Source organism: Tachypleus tridentatus, chromosome 4 (genome assembly GCF_004210375.1).
Source record: "Tachypleus tridentatus isolate NWPU-2018 chromosome 4, ASM421037v1, whole genome shotgun sequence".
Taxonomy (NCBI): Eukaryota; Metazoa; Arthropoda; class Merostomata; order Xiphosura; family Limulidae; genus Tachypleus; species Tachypleus tridentatus.
This window is the reverse complement of record NC_134828.1, coordinates 92,627,931-92,648,415: the sequence shown is the minus strand read 5'-3', so window position 1 is coordinate 92,648,415 and position 20,485 is coordinate 92,627,931. Positions and strand designations below refer to the sequence as shown.

General features: G+C 35.4%; 1 protein-coding gene across 2 annotated transcripts in view; it reads left to right on the top strand.

Annotated features, from left to right (window-relative positions):
- Positions 1-20,485, top strand: part of LOC143249697 (regulator of G-protein signaling 7-binding protein A-like) — a 103,028-nt gene that overhangs the window by 71,633 nt on the left and 10,910 nt on the right. For both annotated transcript variants that reach the window (XM_076500007.1, XM_076500006.1), the window contains one exon: positions 5,803-5,902. In XM_076500007.1, the coding sequence (XP_076356122.1) occupies positions 5,803-5,902 (100 nt within the window). The remainder of the gene's footprint in view (positions 1-5,802; positions 5,903-20,485) is intronic.

Sequence of the window (20,485 nt, the reverse complement as noted above, 5' to 3'; positions counted from 1 at the left end):
GAGCATATTTGGCGCGACGGGGATGCGAAACCGCGACCCTCAAATTACGAGTTGCACGCCTTAACACGTTTGGCCATGTTGGGCCTCTCTGTTTTATTACTAAGTGTTAATACCCATACCAGGCGTCCTGAGATACATTTTTACTTCAAGTGAGTTTCTCGTCATCACGAATTCTTAACTACTCATTTACTGTTCCTAAAACTGAACAATCGTCAAATTTATTCGCCTCATTTATTCTGCGACTTAAAGGATATGGAAGATGTAATTGTTTCTCACGTTATACTTTGTTATTTACAGAAGGAAGGTTAGTGAAGGAACTTACTAGCGTTGACACACTGGAAGTGGTCTTAAATAGTGGTAGCTAATAACCTACTCACTTAAATACCTGTTGAAGAATCCGCAAGCGATTGCGGCCCTATGTTCCTTGATGGAATCTAACGGTGACAACTAACTAATAAAACAGAGAACTAAGTTTCGACCTAACGATGACCTAAGAAAGTCGAAACGTTTTTCTCTGCTTTATTTTGATAAAAGTGTGAATATCCATACCAGCAGTTAAGAATATTTTATTTGTTAATCAGAATTTCGAGGTTCTTTGTTCCACATAATTCATGAATTATGTAACGTAATGTCTTAAAAAATTCTGGTTGTTGTATAAATTGCTTTATTATTAATTAGAAAAGTTTGGGTTAACGAAACCCTCATTTTTTTATTAATGGAATTGTTTAGATCATTATCCAAGAAATTTATATCCTGTATGCTAGCGACAAGTAATCCTATTTTGCTTTGTTTTTTTAACGGAGTGTTGATGTGTTGTGATGCGTGCGTGATTAATGTCTCGAATTTTATTAAAGATTTAAGAAATAATTTGTAAGTGTAGAAATGAGAGTCAGCCGCAAGCATATTGTTAATAACTTATTATTGTAGATAATTTTGTTTGTTTTTGAATTTCGCCCAAAGCTACACGAGGACTATATGTGATAGCCATTTCTAATTTATCAGTACAAGACTAGAGGGATGGCAGCTAGTCATCACTACTTACCGCCAACTCCAAATCTGAAAGGGCGAGCATGTTTGATATGAGTGGGATTCGAACTCGCGACTTTCAAATTACTAGTCGAGCACTCTAACCATCTGGCCATACCAAGTCTATTTTTGATTAATTGATTGTTTCAGAAAAAAAAACTTCTCTTGGAATTAAACTCCGGATTTTATCGTTGTAAGTCCATAAACTGACCGCTATACACTGAGGGTGATTATTAAATGTTTACTTAACTAATTAGTTAGGTCGGCGTTAGAAATTTTGAATTTGTTTTTATCGGAATAAAAAAAAGGTATCCTTTCTGTTTAGAATATTTTGGTTTGATTTGCTTTGAACTTCATGCAACAAAACAACTCTTGTCGTAAATGTATTTTTTCCTTATAAATGCTACCAAAATTACGTTTACGTTTATTACTCCACTAATTACAAGTAGAGTATGAATGAAATCATATTATACCACTACATGTGAAACCATATTACACTACCACATTTGATTAATTTTCACATTTTGAACGTTATAGATGTGGTTACCAAGGTTACTGGGATCCAGCAAGGACATCAAACCTCATAACGTAATTTTATTAGGTCACTCTTTAAAGATGTAGTGTTTTTGGAACAGAAGAAATCTGTAATCGACTTTTGACTGTATTCACCCACGCATTATGAAGATCTGAACCATGAGTGATCTGAACGAAGGTTTTGACATGTATTAGCTTTTAAAAGCACTACAGTTTTCTTATAGTGCATGTAATCCTCTATTTATTGAAGAAAATTACATTTCATTTAAGACTGATTTGGTGATCCACTACAGCAAGGATACTTTATTACTACCTGCGTGATCACGTACAACCAACCGTATATATTGCATATAATACAGTTACATTTACTGATCATTTCGATTTCATTTCGCATACATTTCGAAAGATTTTCTCGTTGAAGAAAAAAAATATATAATTTAGTAACTTTGGACTGACCTTGGATTTCCAGAGGTAGAAATAGTCTACATATGTGATAAATAGAGCAATTTGCATGTACAAGTCACGAGAAAAGACCTTTGAAGCTTCAGTCGCTAACGGCAAGCACGTGTATCTGATGTTAGTGTAATCCAAGTGAACGTAATGTACTGTAATACCTCTGGCTGAGACTGTTTTATTACAAACCTTCTGCTGTACTGTTCTCTGGACTCATGCCAGTGCCTTAAAGCCATATTCAAGTTTCCTTTCGGTCGTTATTAACCATAAGTTCGGATTTTATCTGCCTTACCCCCTTGTTCCTGTTTAATAACAGTACAAAAAGGAAGTGGTGTAGTATCCTATGTCTGCTGTCAAACGTGCCAAATGACGGCTATGATTTTAGTTTTTGTTCTCTGTTTTATTCATGAGTCTACTTCAAGGATGGCCTTTTTCAATTACGCAACATTCAATCAGTGATTGATGAAGCTACTAAAAATCTACTTAGACGTGCGAAACCTCTTAGAAACTGAACTGTGTGATAATAGTGTCAACAGAATAATAAACAAACTCATTGAAAAATGTTAAAATATAAATCACTTTCTTGTTTGTTTGTTTGTTTGTTTTGGAATTTCGCACAAAGCTACTCAAGGGCTATCTGTGCTAGCCGTCCCTAATTTCGCAGTGTAAGACTAGAGGGAAGGCAGCTAGTCATCACCACCCACCGCCAACTCTTAGGATACTCTTTTACCAACGAATAGTGGGATTGACCATCACATTATAACGCCCCGCACGGCTGGCCGTCCCTAGGGCGAGCATAGTCATCACCACGCGACGCTTGGGATACTCTTTTACCAACAAATAGCGAACCCGCCCCACGGCGACTCACAGATTACAAAAACAAATCAGTATTAAATTGTCTTGTGGATTCTTTTTACACTTTTTACAGGTCATTTGATAACCGTAAAAGTTTATTTCCTGCCAATCACATCAATACGAGAACAAGGTTTTCAGTTGTTTACAACTACAATATGTCACACTCCTTCTCAGTGATAGATTTAAAAGTATGTGTTATGTGGTTTTAAAAGATCGTGCGCTGCCTATAGATCATTTGAATTCTACTTAATCTGATTCTGCTTATAGCTCCAATAGATTTTATCTTACCTTCAGGAACTGAATATTCTAGAATGACCAATACAGCTTGTAGGTCTTTTGGATTGTAAAAGGTCCCATAACTGCGTACAAAACGTATGAATTCCAAGGATTATTTTCTGATATCTGTTAGTTTACTACATTACTATCAAGTGTTGTCCTGCTTGCCGACAAAAGACCAAACAATATCTACAATATTTAATCCTTGTACAAGGTACTAAAACTAAAATGTGACAAATAATTTGAAGGTATCACAGAGGTGATAACAAAATAACCATTGAGCTGAGTACTTCTAGTCTTCATTTATTTAAAAACAAATTTCAAGAAATGTAATCAACTTTTATTTCTTATTTTTTCTGCCTCAGAATTGACATGGGCTAGAGTGAAGTTTTTCATCAGCCTAACTATTTCGTCGACAGCTAATTCTAGTACTGTTTGTTTGTGTGTTTGTTTTTAATTTCGCACAAAGCTACTCGAGGGCTATCTGTGCTAGCCGTGCCTAATTTAGGAGTGTCAGACGAGAGAAAAGGTGGTCATCACCACCCGCCACCAACTCTTGGGCTACTCTTTTACCAACGCATAGTGGGATTGACTGTAACATTATAACGCCCCCACGGTTGAAAGAGCAAGCATGTTTGACGCGACGGGGATGCAAACCCGCGACCCTCAGATTACGAGTCGCACGCCTTAACACGCTTGGCCATGCCGGGCCGAAATTCTAGTACTGGTTTTATGAAGTGTAAAAGCCATAACATAATTTAACAAAAGTTTTTGCATTAATTTTCTCCACATAAGTACTAATTAATGTTTGTTTGTGTGTGTGTTTTTATAGCAAAACCACATAGGGCTATCTTCTGAGTCCACCGAGAGGAATCGAAACCCTGATTTTAACGTTGTAAATCCGCAGACCTACCGCTGTACTAGCGGGGGACGCGCTGAATAATATCATATATTTCGGGATTTCAATCCAGTGGTTCTTTATCGATTGTTTTATCAGATATTACCCGGTTTCTAGCGCTGTAAGTCTGCAGACATACCGCTGAGCCACTGGAGTCCTACGGTGAAAGAACATGTCCTCAACGTAAAAGTAAATGGTTAATTTTCTCTGAAGAAATATATTAAACTTTTTATTAAATTCCGAAAAGTGCAAAACAAAAAGCTTTCCACTTTTTTTCAAACATATAGAGAATGTCTTCAGTGTTTATAAAGACATCCATTCCTATGTTTCAGGCTTCACAATATTGTCTGTGAAGAAAAAGGAAACTCAACTGACACTTTGAGTTGAGTGTCTCATCTTGATTTTAAATAACGTTAAATATATGAAAAGTGATAAAAGGCGTTAAAGTAAAGACAGAAGGGCGTTATAAATGAGGTTAAATGTATGAAAAGTGATAAAAGGCGTTAAAGTAAATTAAATGTGTTGACAGAAGGGCGTTCTAAATGAGGTTAAATGTATGAAAAGTGATAAAAGGCGTTAAAGTAAATTAAATGTATTGACAGAAGGGCGTTTTAAATAAGGTTAAATGTATGAAAAGTGATAAAAGGCGTTACAGTAAATTAAATGTATTGACAGAAGCGCGTTCTAAATGAGTTTGAAAAGCAACGTCTTTACATAGATAGTTTTCAGCTATATTCACTAGATTGTAATATTTTTAAAGGTACATAATACCGTAAAACGAATGTTTTCATAAAGACCATTGTTTTCCTTTTAGAACTTGTTTTATTTGGTTTTTGAAAATATTTAAGGACAATTATGTATCACAAGTGATAACATCTAAATGATGGACGTTTATTTCGGCTTGAAAGTATTCCTCATGATGTATGATATTGTATTAACTAAATATAAATAAGTAAATAAATATTAGTGCTTTGTTACACGTGTATAAAACCCGGCATGGCCTGGTGGGGTAAAGCGTTCAACTCGTCATTCGACGGTCGCCGGTTCTTGTCCCGTCGCACCAAAGATGCGCGCTCTTTCAGCCGTGGTGAGCGTTATAATTGTACGGTCAATCCCACTATTCGTTGGTAAAAGAGTAGCTCAAGAATCGGCGGTTAGTGGTGATGCCTAGCTGCCTTCTCCCTAGTTATATACTGCTAAATTGGGGACAGATAACCATCGTGTAGCTTTGTGCGAAATTTAGAAAAACAAAACAAACACATGTATATGTCTACCTTCTTTCCTCTGTCCCAAAATTTTGCTATTTTTCTGAGATCTAATTTAACAAAGGTGTTATTGAGATCATCAAAATCTAGTGTGGCTTTAATAACTCAGTTGGATAACTAAACGTGAAGAGTTATTTGTTTGAATTTCGCGCAAAGCTACACGAGGGTTATCTGCGCTAGCCGTTCCTAATTTAGCAGTGTAAGACTAGAGGGAAGGCAGCTTGCCATCATTACACACCGCCAGCTCTTGGGCTACTCTTTTATCAACGAATAGTGGGATTGACCTCCACTAATAACGCCCCCACGACTGAAAGGGCGAACATGCTTGGTGTGACAGGGATTCGAACCCGCCACCCTTAGCTTACGAGTCGCACGCCTTAACACGCTTGGCTATGTCGGGCCGTATATGCGATACGATTAATTATGTTGTACGTTTGTTGTGCAAAGATAGGAAGTTCAAACTAAATTTACGTCAGTTTGTATTCTCTCTTTCAGAAAACCGTCCAAGTACCTCAGGCATGGCAGTACTCGATAAACTGGTTCTTTGGCGACCTCCCCACGACTACCACCAGGAGGAAATAGTGTCCATTGCTAGGTTAGTATTAGACATTTTAATGTGAAATAATAATCTCGCATTAAAATGTCACTTTAGAATATCCTTTGGCGTTTCACATTATTTTAATACCCTTAATGTTCGCTCTTAACACACACTGAACACAACGGTATTTGGTTCAACACTCTTCATTAATACATTTATATTATTTCATATAAAATCCGGAATTGTTGTTATTTAAAGACTGTACAAAACTAAAACGGGCAAGTAAATTTATAGTGCTAAAATGCTAAACCAGTGAACATCCTGATATGTTTTTTCAATAAAGTTATTACTTTTCACCAAGCGCATATTACCCTGTAAGAGGGTGAGATCTCTCTCAATACGCATGAACATGTAATTAATAGTGTAGGTTAACACACATGAATCAAAATTCGTCTGGCATAGAACATAACCTGTGTATGTAAAGATATTAGGAAATAATTGTTTTATATATTCCTTTTATTATCTTTTTAGGTTAATTACGATTAACGTTTCGTTTTGAAACAAAAAGATAATTAGATACGTCGTAATCTTATTTTGAGTTTACTCCTTGGAACGCATTTGAAAACCATTAGCATTTAGGGTTAGTGCATGAATCCCAAAATGTAACGAAACGTGAAATTCCCGATAACTTGTGTACATGTGCAACATTTCTAATGTTATTCTTGAAACGCGTAGAATTGGCCTGGAAAGTAAGTTGATTTGAAAATTTATTTGTTGAGGATTGCAAAATAGAAATTAACAGCATAAAGTTAATAACCTATTCATATGTGTTTACCATAAATATATCTTTAAGATCTTGGTATTTCTTTCGCATTAGCTTCAGTTAGACTATAAAAATATTAAAACATATATCAGGTCATCCCTTAAGTAATGTCCGATTTTAGATTCAGAAAAAGAGAAAGGAATTCAAAACGCTTTTAATGTTATTTAATCAATAACGTACGATCCGTTATTATTAATGACTTCCTGCCAACAATTTACAAGCTTCTGAATGTCACTTCTATAAAATTCTTGGAGTTTGGAGGAAAAAAAATGTAGAGAGGGTAATTTTGACATCTTCATGTGTTCTAAACTCTTTTCCCTCAAGATATTTCTGCAAACTTCGAAATTAATGATAATCAGATGAGACAAGGCCTGAAGAATAAGGAAGATGTGGAAGTTTTCCCAGTCTAATTCTTCAATCACAGATGTGATTCTTGCTGTATGGGGCCGTGCATTATCCTGGTGTAACACAACACCTTTATGATTGATCAAAGCATGCCTCTTTTCTTTCAGTGCAACATTCATGGGCTCTGACTGTTGCAATAGAAGTATGATACAATCGTTACATTTAGTGGCAGCAACTCAAAGTGAATCACACCAACAATATCCCATCAAACGCTTAACAAGACTTTCCTAGGGTGGAGGTCCATTTTGGATGGGCTTTAACCAGTTTACCTGCACTTAGCCATTGTCGGCGGCGCTTAACATTTTTATATCTCCATTTTTCATCTCCAAAAACGGTGAGCTACGTTCATGAGAGTGCAGAGGAGTGCAAATTTCCACTTTCGCTCTAAGGTTGGCTTCTGTCAAATCATGCGGGACCCATTTTCCAAATTTGGCATCTCTTCAAGCTGTCGCAGATGACGGTGAACTGTTGAATGGGTTGAAGTAAGCTTCTGTGTTAGTTCTTCAACTGGTACAACACAATCTTCATCAATTGCACCCAGCAGCAAGTCATCATTAAGCTCAACAGGATGACCAGAACGTGGAGCATCACTTAAGTCACCTGATCTGAACTTTTGAAACCACCTTCAACATTTTATCTTTCATTGAAAGACTCCGCACCATAAACACCTTGAATGTTTCGTGTAGTTTCTTCTGTATTATTGTCTTTTTTAAACTCATAAAGCATTATATTCCTAATTTGCTTCTCAGATACATCCATCTTCATAAGGGTTTATTTGATTAATGATCTGAAAAAGTGTAGTTGGATTAGTTTCTTTATTTGTCTGAACATATTTATACACGTACTACTACATATTTTAGTTATTAAAGCCTTCTACAAAGACAGACATGATGATACACTTTCTGTATTAAATTTTTGAACATTATCTCTGGGATGGCCTGATATATTGGAAATGTTCCTGAGCCTACTGATTTTAATTTTTACTTATTGGTTTGGTAAGCCTTCCCAAAGTTTTATCGCATCACATTCTATATTTCAAAGTAAGTAGAGTCTTAAATGTGTTGTTTTAATATTCAGGTGCTTTTGTTCTCTGGTTCTTAGCATTTCAAAAATCATCATGGCTTCTTCCGCCGCCATCTTGTTTTCTAAAAAACGTATTGTGTTGGAGTATCTTGAACTTTCAGTTACATTTTCATATTTGTTAGCGTTGAATATCTTTGGGTTAAATAAATATTTCAAATACTGTCATTCTATTTTGTCTGAGTTTCTCAATACGTTTAAACTCCTTCTAACCATAAAATAGGTCAATAATGGTGAAGTGGTTAGTGTGCAGAATGCTAAAGATTCATTGTTTGAGATCCGTTGCTCCAAATGGTAGCCGTTGTTGATCTGTTTAAATTCCACTGTCTGAACACACTAGAATATCACCAGAACTGAGGCCCGGCATGGCCAGATTGGGGTTAAGGCGTTCGACTCGTAATCTGAGTGTCCCGCATTCGAATCCCCATCACAACAAACATGCTCACCCTTTCAGCCATGGGGCGTTAAATGTGACGTCAATTCCACTCTTTGTTGGTACAAGAGAAGTCCAAGAGTTGGCGGGGGTGGTGATGACTTTCTTCTAGTCTTACACTGCTAAATTAGAGACGGTTAGCGCAGTGTAGCTTTGCGCGAAATTCAAAAACAACAAACACCAGAACTGCTAGTAGATACTTCTGAATAAGATTCTTTTTTTGGCTTATTAGATCGAAATTAAGAGCGACTGTACACAGATAGTTCTGTGCGTAGCTTTTCGCGATAAATTTGAAAGAACAAGCCAAGTTTTGTCTGTCCCCAGTTTCTTGTAAAGGACTACGTCCATCTTTTTTTTTTTTATTATCCCCCACTCTTTACTATTTCAACATTATTTTTTCTTCTCAGAATACGGCGAAGGAGATCTCATTGAATATGGTAGATAAAATAATCCTGTTCATGTGATCTAAGAATTAATGGTAAGAGTAATCTGTTTTGTTTGTTTTTTTGGAATTTCGCACAAAGCTACTCGAGGGCTAGAGGGAAGGCAGCTAGTCATCACCACCCACCGCCAACTCTTGGGCTACTCTTTTACCAACGAAAAGTGGGATTAACCGTAACATTATAACGCCCCCACGGCTGCGAGAGCGAGCATGTTTTAGCGCGACGCTGGCGCGAACCTCGACCCTAGGATTACGAGTCGCACGCCTTACGCGCTTGGCCATGCCGGGCCAAGAGTAATCTACTTATTTTTCAGAAAACGTACATTAACCCTAAAGCAAAACACGAAAGTTATTATCGGGAACACTTATTAAACGTTTCAGAGTCATCATACTTCCATCATTAGTAATTTAGAGATACAAAATAAACGAGCAATATTTGTAACTGCAACAGAAATGCATACATAAGAAGTAAACTATTTGAATATACAATTATATCACGAGAAAGTGAAATATGTGTTGCAGCTGAACTACTTAAAATAACTTTAATCCAAATCAGATTTCATCTGTGCTTAATAAATTCTTCGTATTATCACATTCGTGTTTTGCTTTTTCATTTGTTAGGGCGCTCGACGCGCAATCTGTAGATCGCGGGTTCGAATCTCCGTCACACCAGACATGCTGGCCCTTTCAGTCGTAGGGGCGCTATAATGTGACGGTCAATCCCACTATTCGTTGGTAAAAGAATAGCCCAAGATTTGACATTGGGTGGTGATGACTAGCTGCCTTCCCTCTAGTCTAACACTGCTCAATATAAGACGGCTAGCGCAGATAGTCCTCGTGTAACTTTGCGCAAAATTAAAAAAAAAACAACATTTTATTATAATACTGTGGAAGTATTTTTGAGGGCAAAAATTCTTAAATTTCCATTGGCCCCCCAGTGTCTCAGCGGTATTTTTGCGGACTTACAACGCTATAAATTGGGTTTCGATACCCGTGGTGGGCAGAGCACAGATAGCCGATTGTGTAGCTTTGTTTTTAATTCAAAACAACAACGTATCTTTTGAACATATAATTTGCTTTCCATATTTTATAAAAGTATCTGAATTCCACTAAAATTCATGTTAAAAAAACATGACTGCTGATGTCACAGATACCACATTAAAAAAGTTATGTTCATCTAGACGACTGACTGACGGCTGAATATCTTGTTGATTATGTAAAGTAGAATAATTTTGAAGAAGAAGCCATTTTTTGTGAGAAGAGAAATCTTCTCTAAGATGCAGCAAATCACATTTTTTTGTACGAAGTACAAGCTCTTAAAAATTATTTATTAAGTATTTAATATGATAGTTTAGAAGCTTTCAGCTTAAAAGCATGTATGTTCGTTACGTCTCGCTCTCTCTTGATATCTATTCCTGGATTTGAGGATGGACAAATATCTCACTATATAATTTCTTTCCTTCTTATCGAGAAACATTACTTTGTAAAATAGTTTCATTCAGAAGGCAAACTATTTGTGCTCCTAAATACAACTATATATCGTTAGCGAAATAAATTATATTTTCATAGAAAAAGAGATACAAAAACAACAATTCCATTTCCAAAGCAGATGCCTAGAAGTTTAAACTTAGTTATTATTACATATATCTCTTCGCAATGGTTTTATTTTTAGTGTTTATGTGTAAAATAAAGGGCCTTTTATAACAAAAGGTGTTGAAATATTTATGCGAATAAACTAAACTGCCGTAAGGACATTTATTTATGATAAATAACTATTTTAATAAAATTCCTAACCATTTCTTTCTTTCCTATTCTGGAGTCCATATTTGTTTTAAGTTCAGAGCGCATCACAGATATAAATGTAAGATAATTTCATCATAAAGGAAGGATCATGCAAGCTATCGTTTTATCATCTAACCGCCTACTTAGCATTTGCTTATGGTTTTATCTAAATGCACCAAGCTTCACCCACTTCACTTCTTGAAAAGTTGAGACTTTGCTCTGCCATATTTAAACTTCCACTTTTACTGTTGTTTTTTTCTTCTATTTTTGAAAATTCATAACAGTTTGTAAGTCGGTATCAAACTTAATCCAACACAGAAGATAGTTTGATTGAATTTACTGTTCTTTGGCTAATGCTTTTCTAATTGGTTTTGTATTCTTTGGAATATTAAAATAGCTCTTAAGTGGGAAGATACATCTTGGATTTTGGCCTCAAAAATTACGAAAGGCTTAGATAAGACGATTTCTCTCCTAATTTCACTGGCCTTCTCATTTTAGAATAGATGGATTTTATGAAATATGTTGCATGCAACATTATACCTTCTTCTTTTGTAAGCTTTTAAAAAACATGAATTGTTCGTTCGCAACTGACAACTTTCAAGAGTCTTTCTGAGTAATTCAAAGGCGCACAAACCCGTGGGAGTTGTGTGTGAATGGTTTAGTGTAAATAGCTTAGTGTTTGTCCTTTCTCCTTAAAGAGATGCTGCAATGTTCAGAGTGAAATCATTTAGAAATTCAGACAGTTAGCTTGATAGTATATTACAATTTGTATACTTTACCGGTATAGCTATAACTCGCAACCTTCTAATATTGTCTGAAAATTCTTACGCATCAGACTCCGATATTGCCTAGGTTTCTGCAGACACTTAAGTAGACATATGATTCATCCAATGTGATAACGTCCATTTTACTGATGGCCCGGCATGGCCAAGCATGTTAAGACGTGCGAATCGTAATCTGAGGGTCATGCGTTTGCATTCCCGTCGCGCCAAACATGCTTGCCCTTTCAGCCGTGGGGGCGTTATAATGTGCCGGTCAATCCCACTATTCGTTGGTAAAGGAATAGCCCAAGAGTTGGCGGTGGGTGGTGATGACTAGCTGCCTTCCCTCTAGTCTAACACTACTAAATTAGGGACGGCTAGTACAGATAGCCCTCGAGTAGCTTTGTGCGAAACTAAAAAAACAAACAAACAATCCATTTGTATATTTTCCAAGAGAAAAGCTTGTAAATAAGTTCCTTGTTTAGTTTTTAGTCCTAAATAGTGTGAATTATTTTGATTACAGTACCAAAGGGAGTTTCATCTTTAGCTGCAATGGTACACTGTTTTTTCGTGGATTAATTCTGGTGACAAGGCGATCCATTATATATTTGGATTAGCTCACGTGACAAACGGGTTAATTTCATGTATTGTCTTTGTTAGCGACCGGTATCCAGCTTTGCTTGTTTGTCTGTTGGAATCACAACACCACTTGCTTCACCAGTGCAGGAATAGAATAGCTTTGTATATGAATATTTAATGATGTAGCCCTCCCAAAAGTGGTCAGTTTCAAGTGCCATCTTCGCTTGCAAATTGCCATACGTCAATGGAACTGCAACGTGAAAACTCGGTTTATTAAGATACGTAGTTATTTGTTACTATGACGACTAATAGCAAAATGATTGGATAATCAAATTGTTAACGTAGAATGTGTAAAACTCTTTGTATACACGGCTATGATCTTTAATCTAAAATCGGGCAAGATGAAAGGTTATTCAGGATTGGTTTAGAAGGGAGTGTGAAGGACTCTTATACAAAACCTGATTGGCTGTGGTAGGCAGGCCACAGACAGTGTATTGGGTATCTTTGCGCTTTACAACAAATAAATAAAAGGTTATTAATAAGAAATCACAGTATTGTCGGTAATATTTTCTACTGGGATAACATAAGACTGCTAATTTAAACTTCGTAAAAGTAGGGTTTGGTTTTATAACGAATTTTCCAAAATTCATATTCGCAGTTTTCAAAAATAATATTTTTCCTTCTATTACTTAGATCAAATTTACAACAAATTTACCGCAAATATAACATAATATGTCTGAGTCATTTACACAAACTCTTGTTACCATAGCGAAGAATAAATAATACTGATAACAAAAAAAAATGTCAAAGTACACGCAAAACAAATACTGTCCAGAAATGACAAGTCATATGGTATGTTAACCGTTTATATACTAGTGGTGTGTTTCTCGCGGAATCTACAACAATCGATAAGACTCTTACGTTGCGATTCGTTTAGAGAAATATATAACAACTGGTTGTGAACATTTAAAGCAGGACAAAATGTGACTCGATTTAAATAAATATGATTCACTTATGTAAAAGTACATATGACGTTGTGTAAAAAAAATCTGTACGTGATGGATAAAAATGGATACAATTTTCAAACTCAACATAGAGGGATTACTGTATGACATGTATACAATACAAGGCCTGACTAATTTATACTTTATAGTATCCTTGTGAATGAAAAGAAATCATAACGTTATAAGTGCCTCGGAATGTATTTGAAAAACATAATCCGTAATGGCGTTCCTATTTACAGTTATTATGCCCTAACAAAGAAAACAGTTTTTCTGTTGCTCCTTTTTTTGTCCAAACATGTTTAATCGACCACCAATTCCATTGATTTGAATGTTGATAGACTTATAGTTTGACTTAACACGTAAAACTATTATTATTTTTTATTTACTGCCTTTTTTAAATATATTATTGGGTGTAAAGCAAAACACCCAAAAAATCTTTATTTTGGGCTCCTGTTATATTTACATCAGTTAAGATGATAATTGTCACAAATATAATTTTGCATGCGTCAAAGTAACTGACATACAAAAAAGTTGAATTTGTTTTTCTGGGGGTTAGCACTCACAAAAAACGTTATTTAAGCTGTTTTTTTTGCCAATTTACATAGTATTTAATACAATGATACACTTATACAGTTTTCACTCATTAACAAAAATGACAAGCATGCCCTTTGTTAGTAACAATAGGGAATAAAGTTGCTTAAGGAAAACATAGTGTTATGTTATTGTTTTTTTTTAACATTTATTCTGCTGTATTTAGATCAATTCTCCTGGGATTTGGTACAAATATACTTTGTTACATGTCAAACAGAAATATAGACAGTTTAGGATTTTTTTCTCTTTGTTTCATTCAGCAAGAAAAGCACAAATAATACCTTATAATACTTTATTTCATCCTTTCTTGGTGAATTAAGCCTAGCATTGCCAAGTGATTAGGGCAATAGACTATTAATCCGAGTGTCACGGATTCTAATCCCCGTCACACCAAACATACTCACTCTTTCAGCCATGGGGCTGCCATAAAGTCCCGATCAATCACACTATTCGTAGGTAAATTAAAATTTGTAGAATAATAGTTTAGAACAAGAGACATGTTATTTTGTTTCATAGCCCATCCATCCGCATTATTGTTATCATTGAATCATCTTTCACTATCCTTAATTGCATTAATAGATGGCGCACCTTATCTAAAACATATTAATTATTCTATAAAACAACAAATTTAATAAAAACAAAATAAATGCCAATATTCCAATACATAGCACACACTCTTAACTTCCAACGTAAAGCTAATATAAATAGCCGTTTTTTCAGTTATTCCAGCTTCCTATTTTGACCAATGACCATTCACCTTCGTCCATAAGGCACTTCTGTAACTAATGAGCGTCAATTAGTTAATCACCTGAGACACCATGATGTTAAAAATGGTAAAAGAAAGCACCCCTAGCGCCACCACAGTACCGGTACCTATAGAGCCACCCTGGCTATCGCACAGTATATACCATGTTTTAATTATGTACCTGTTGAGTTCTTAAAGCATATATAAAATATTTGGTGAGATAATAATAAATCCTGTGATAATGTTATGTTAGAAGTAAATTGTGTGAAAATCAGGATTTTTGTGTGATTTATAATAGCAGCCAATTTTCATTTTGCTTTTCAATTAATAATACAGACAAAGGACGGGTGCCTCAGCTTGGTGTAAATAATTTGCAGGAAGTAATTTTCCTACGTATATTTATTTATAGTTAGAGCAGGTATGTTCTCATTTATATAGATATATATGTATATATATATTAGTTTGTTATAACCAAAAACAAGACGAAACAAAAATAAATAAAAATAAAAACGCTGCACCAATTGAAAGGATTCCAAATTACACGTTTGTTTGTTTGTTTTTGAATTTCGCACAAAGCTACTCGAGGGCTATCTGTGCTAGCCGTCCCTAATTTAGCAGTGTAAGACTAGAGAGAAGGTAGGTACTCATCACCACCCACCGCCTACTCTTAGGCTACTCATTTACCAACGAATAATGGGATTGACCGTAACATTATAACGCCCCCACGGCTGGGAGGGCGAGCATGTTTGGCGCGATGGGGATGCGACCAGCGACCCTCCGATTACGAGTCGTACGCCTTAACACGCTTGGCCATGCCGGGCCTTCAAGTTACACCCTATAATTTTATTTCTATTGCTATTCCTTTACTTTATTTTAGTTTTTTATGTGAAACTGGCGAATGGAGGTTAAGACTGATAAGCGGTGTATCCCCACCGCGATGTGGGTCTTCAAAAGTCACCTCCAAAACGTAGGGCACCTGGAAATCTTTAAATTACTGTAGCATTTTTATTTTTATTTATTTTTATTTCGGCTTGCTTTTAGTTATAAAAAAGCTCACATAATTAGCCAAAGATTTTGCTTTGCTTTTGATTTTGTTTTATTTTAATTTACTTAACTGCATCAGTATTAAATTTATTTAAATATATATATATATAAATCTATACGTAGTAAAGGTGAACGTGTAAAACATTAACTTAGCAACATCATTTGTAAGTGTTCGGAAGCTATAAGTAAAACAAAACTGTGAAGTATATTTTATCTTTGTGCATATTTAGATGGCATTAATATTATCTCTTGTACATACTTTGAATAATACTAAAGAGTAGTCTTCGAGTGATGTCATTCATCCAGCGTTTCTGATGTGAGTGAAATCAATGAATGCCATCTGGTGAACGTATCTCTTTTCTTTAAGCAATTGTGATATACATATACCTTTTATCCATTTGTTTTGAATTTTCACGCAAATCTACACGAGAGCTATTTTCTCTAATCTAGCAGTGTATGATCAGAGAAAAGGCAGTTAGTCATCACCACCCACCGCCAACTCTTGGGCTACTCTTTTATCAACGAATAGCGGTATCGACCGTCATATTATAACGCCCCCGCGGCTGAAAGTACGAGCATGTTTGGTGTGACGGAGATTCGAACCAACGACCCTCAAATTACGATTCGCACGTCTTAACATGCTTGGCCATGCCGGGCCATCAGTAAAATGGACGTTATCACATTGGATGAATCATATGTCTACTTAAGTAGACCCGAACCACCAAGCCATACCGTGACAGTTTTTACCTGAGACATCTGACATCATTGACACTTTATGTATTGTTTTCACTCAGTGTTTCTTGTTTGAATCTCAGGATTCCGTGTACCTTGAATATTGATCATTTATTTCAATTGGTAAAAGAGATTTCGTCAGTCATTATATCGAGTGTATGATTAATATAGCATTTCGTGACTAGTATGATAAATAAATATATCAGTCTCAGTATACCTCCTTCACAATTCTATTATCTGATGACTTGTCCATCTCTGTAACCCAGAAGAAGTTTTCATAATTGCGTTAAATTTAATATATCCATATAATTCAGAACCAATAATGCCTAGTACGTCAAGAAGAAATTAACTTTGATAATTAGCTAAGTAAACACGTAATGCTACTTTTACCATTTGCGTTCTGACAAATACGTTATCCGATCGTTGCGGAAAGAAAGCAAAACGTATATTGTTTAATGAAGGGAAGGACAGTTTGTCCAGGGCTTTGATGTTCGTATTTAAATATCAAATATTACATTAAACATGGTCATTATACAAGACGCCAAACACTGCCTGAGATCTCTAAAAATGTATACCAGATTTGGTAACAATCGATTTACCAGCTCGTCAGTTGCAACCGGACACAATGCATGTGGAAGATATAGAAGTTTATAGGGATAACATAAGGGGTCAAATCCAGATGTTGACCACATATGCCACTCTGTTGAGTGGGATGCGAATAATCGGTCGAATTGTTTGTTAACTATAAGTGGACGTATACACACAGTTTTGTGAAATAATGTTTTAATACATATATATCTGTGTGTATGCGTCTCATATGCCGACACATTTTCTCCTGAAGACCACAGTAAACGTGTAGCGCGTATTATACGCATAATCACAATTACAAGTCGTTTTATCTTATATATAATAAATACTTATTTCTAATGCATTTCATATAAATTTTACATTTTTATTAAACCAGATTAGATGGTAATTAGGCCCGGCATGGACGAGCGTGCTAAGGCGTGCGACTCGTAATCTGAGAGTCGCGGGTTTGCATCCCCTTCGCTCCAAACATGCTCGCCCTTTCAGCCGTGGGAGCGTTATAATGTTACGGTCAATCCCACTATTCGTTGGTAAAAAAGTAGCCCAAGAGTTGGCGGTGGGTGGTTATGACTAGCTGCCTTTCCTCTAGTCTTACACTACTAAATTAGGGACGGCTAGCACAGATAGCCCTCGAGTAGCTTTCTGCGAAATTCAAAAACAAACAAACAATATGGTAATCATTCCCCATATAATTGTTTTGAAGATCAATTACTCAATAAAACATTTATTTTTTATATACAGTCTGACACTGCATACTTTAGCATCTAAATTATATTAATATGGCAGCTTCCCTTGATTGTTTTTAAATTTCGCGCAAAGCTACACGAGGACCGTATGCGCAAACCGTCCCTAATTTTGCAGTGAAATACTTGAGAGAAAGGTGATAGTTTGTTGAAAGTTAGAACTCTTTGCATTTTGTTTATTTGTTTTTAAGTGCAAAGCTACACAATATATATATTAACTGCGCTGTATCACGGGTATCAAAACCCGGTTTTTAGCGTTTTAAGCCTTCAAACTGGCTTCTTTAGCTACTCATCTTCCTAAAAAAATACAATAGTTTATTGTACTTCTCGTCTTTACTTGATTGTTGATTTCCACGCGAACCGACTCGTGAGCTATTTGCAGTTAGTCATCCATTATTTAGCAGTGATAGTCTAGAATGAAGGCCACTAGTCAACGCCGCCAACCGTCAACACTTGGGATACTCTTTTACTAATGAAGAGGAAAAATATTAAATTTATATAAAGAGATCGATTTGTGTCTGCTGTGAATTTCACTATACACTCAGTTTGTGGATAGATGATATATTTTGTAAGCATATAGAGTGGAACAGCTAATACCTCAAGGGTTTTGAAGATGGTTAACAACTAAATAATGTGAACATTTGCCAATAGTTTTTGTAAGTCTATAAACAGTGGGTACCTTGTCAGTGTGTTGGAAGTTGTATAATATTACTCGTCTTTTCAGGAGAAGTAATAAAATTGTCTAGGAAATTATAGGTCTATTATTTTTACATCAATAGCGAAAAAGTATTTGTGAAAGTATGATAAAGGATCCTTCGCCTAGTCATTTAATAAAGTTTAAAATTTTGTTTGACAGTCAAAATAGGGGAAAATGTTCCTTAATAATCTTTGACATTATTTGAAGTGGTTATTGCTTATATAAATGAGGGCAGGATTGTAGACTTTTCATTTTTAAAAAGGCATTCGTCAAGACTCCGCAAGAAAGGCTTGTTTTAAAAATGGTTTCTGTACGAGTGGAGTAACAATTGACTTATTGGACAGAAAGACTGGTTGGATGGGAGAAAATAAGGACTGTTGTCAAACCTGATTAATGTCTCAAGAAAGATACCACTTTGGACACAGTGGTAAAACCTTTTCTCTTGTTTACTTTGCACTAATAACACAGATGCAGGAATGTTCAATAAATTACTTAAATCTGTTGATGACGTCAAATTTACCAACAGCTTTGAGGAATATGCTGCTACTTAATAAAGTGATTTAGATAGTTTCTACGTTAGATGAATAAATGGCAGATGGCTTTAATTAAATAAATACAAGGTAATACATGCTGATTATCATTTTTTGAATTATGAGTATAATTTTTTGGGAATAACCTTAACTCAGTTAAAAAGGAAAGGATCTTAATATTATAGTTGATCAATCTCTTAAGCCATCTGCTGTGGTAACTATGCGAACAAATAGGATTTTAGGTTGTATTTACAGAAGTATTGAATACAAGTCTAAAGAGGTATAATGCCATTGTGTAGGTCACTATTTAAATCACATTTCGAATATTGTGTTCAGTCTTAGGCTTCTTGCTGTAGGAAGGATATCAAATTGTTGGAGGCGGATCAAAATAGGGCTACTAAGATGACACCTAGTATGTAACAGTCGTCATAAGAGGGCAGATAAAAATCTCTGAATCTGTTTTATCTTGAGAAAGGAAAAATTAGAGAGTATATGCCTGGGTTTTAAAAACAAGCTGTTAAGAGAATTTATAGCATCAATGAATCATCACTTCTTTTTTGCACTTTATCGTAACAATAAAAGAACTAAGAGGAATGAATACAAATTTTGGTAGATTAGGAATCATCTTCTGCTACGTTTTATTTAGTAGGACTAGGGAATGAATACAAATTTTGGTAGATTAGAAATCATCTTCTGCTACGTTTTATTTAGTAGTATAAGGGAATGAATACAAATTTTGGTAGATTAGGAATCATCTTCTGCTACGTTTTATTTAGTAGGACTAAGGAATGAATACAAATTTTGGTAGATTAGAAATCATCTTCTGCTACGTTTTATTTAGTAGTATAAGGGAATGAATACAAATTTTGGTAGATTAGGAATCATCTTCTGCTACGTTTTATTTAGTAGGACTAGGGAATGAATACAAATTTTGGTAGATTAGAAATCATCTTCTGCTACGTTTTATTTAGTAGAACAAGGGAATGAATACAAATTTTGGTAGATTAGGAATCATCTTCTGCTACGTTTTATTTAGTAGGACTAGGGAATGCAAATATAAATTTTGGTAGATTAGAAATCATCTTTTGCTGCGTTTTATTTAGTAGGACTAGGGAATGAATACAAATTTTGGTAGATTAGGAATCATCTTCTGCTACGTTTTATTTAGTAGAACTAGGGAATGAATACAAATTATGGTAGATTAGGAATCATCTTCTGCTACATTTTACTTAGTAGGACTAGGGAATGCAAATATACATTTTGGCGGAATGGATGTCATCTTCAGATAAGAATGTGTTTCTTTTACTAAAATAATAAGTTATTCTACGCAAACCAAACACTGTTGTCAAATGCATAAAATATTGCCTTGGGCCTTAAACAAAATACCAATGGTAAAATAGGTATATTTATTTTATCGAGTTAATTCTTTTTTTGAGATGAAATGGTACATTGGTATCATGTATTTAATATTATTGTGTTTAGTTTTTGTGAATAGTTAGGATATCTATACAGCTTGGGTTTGGTTTGAATTTTGTGTGAAGCTACTCGAGAGCTATCTGCGCTAGCCGTCCCTAATTTAGCAGTGTAAGGCTAGAGGGAAGGCAGCTAGTCATCACCACCCACCGCCAACTCTTGGGCTACTCTTTTATCAACGAATAATG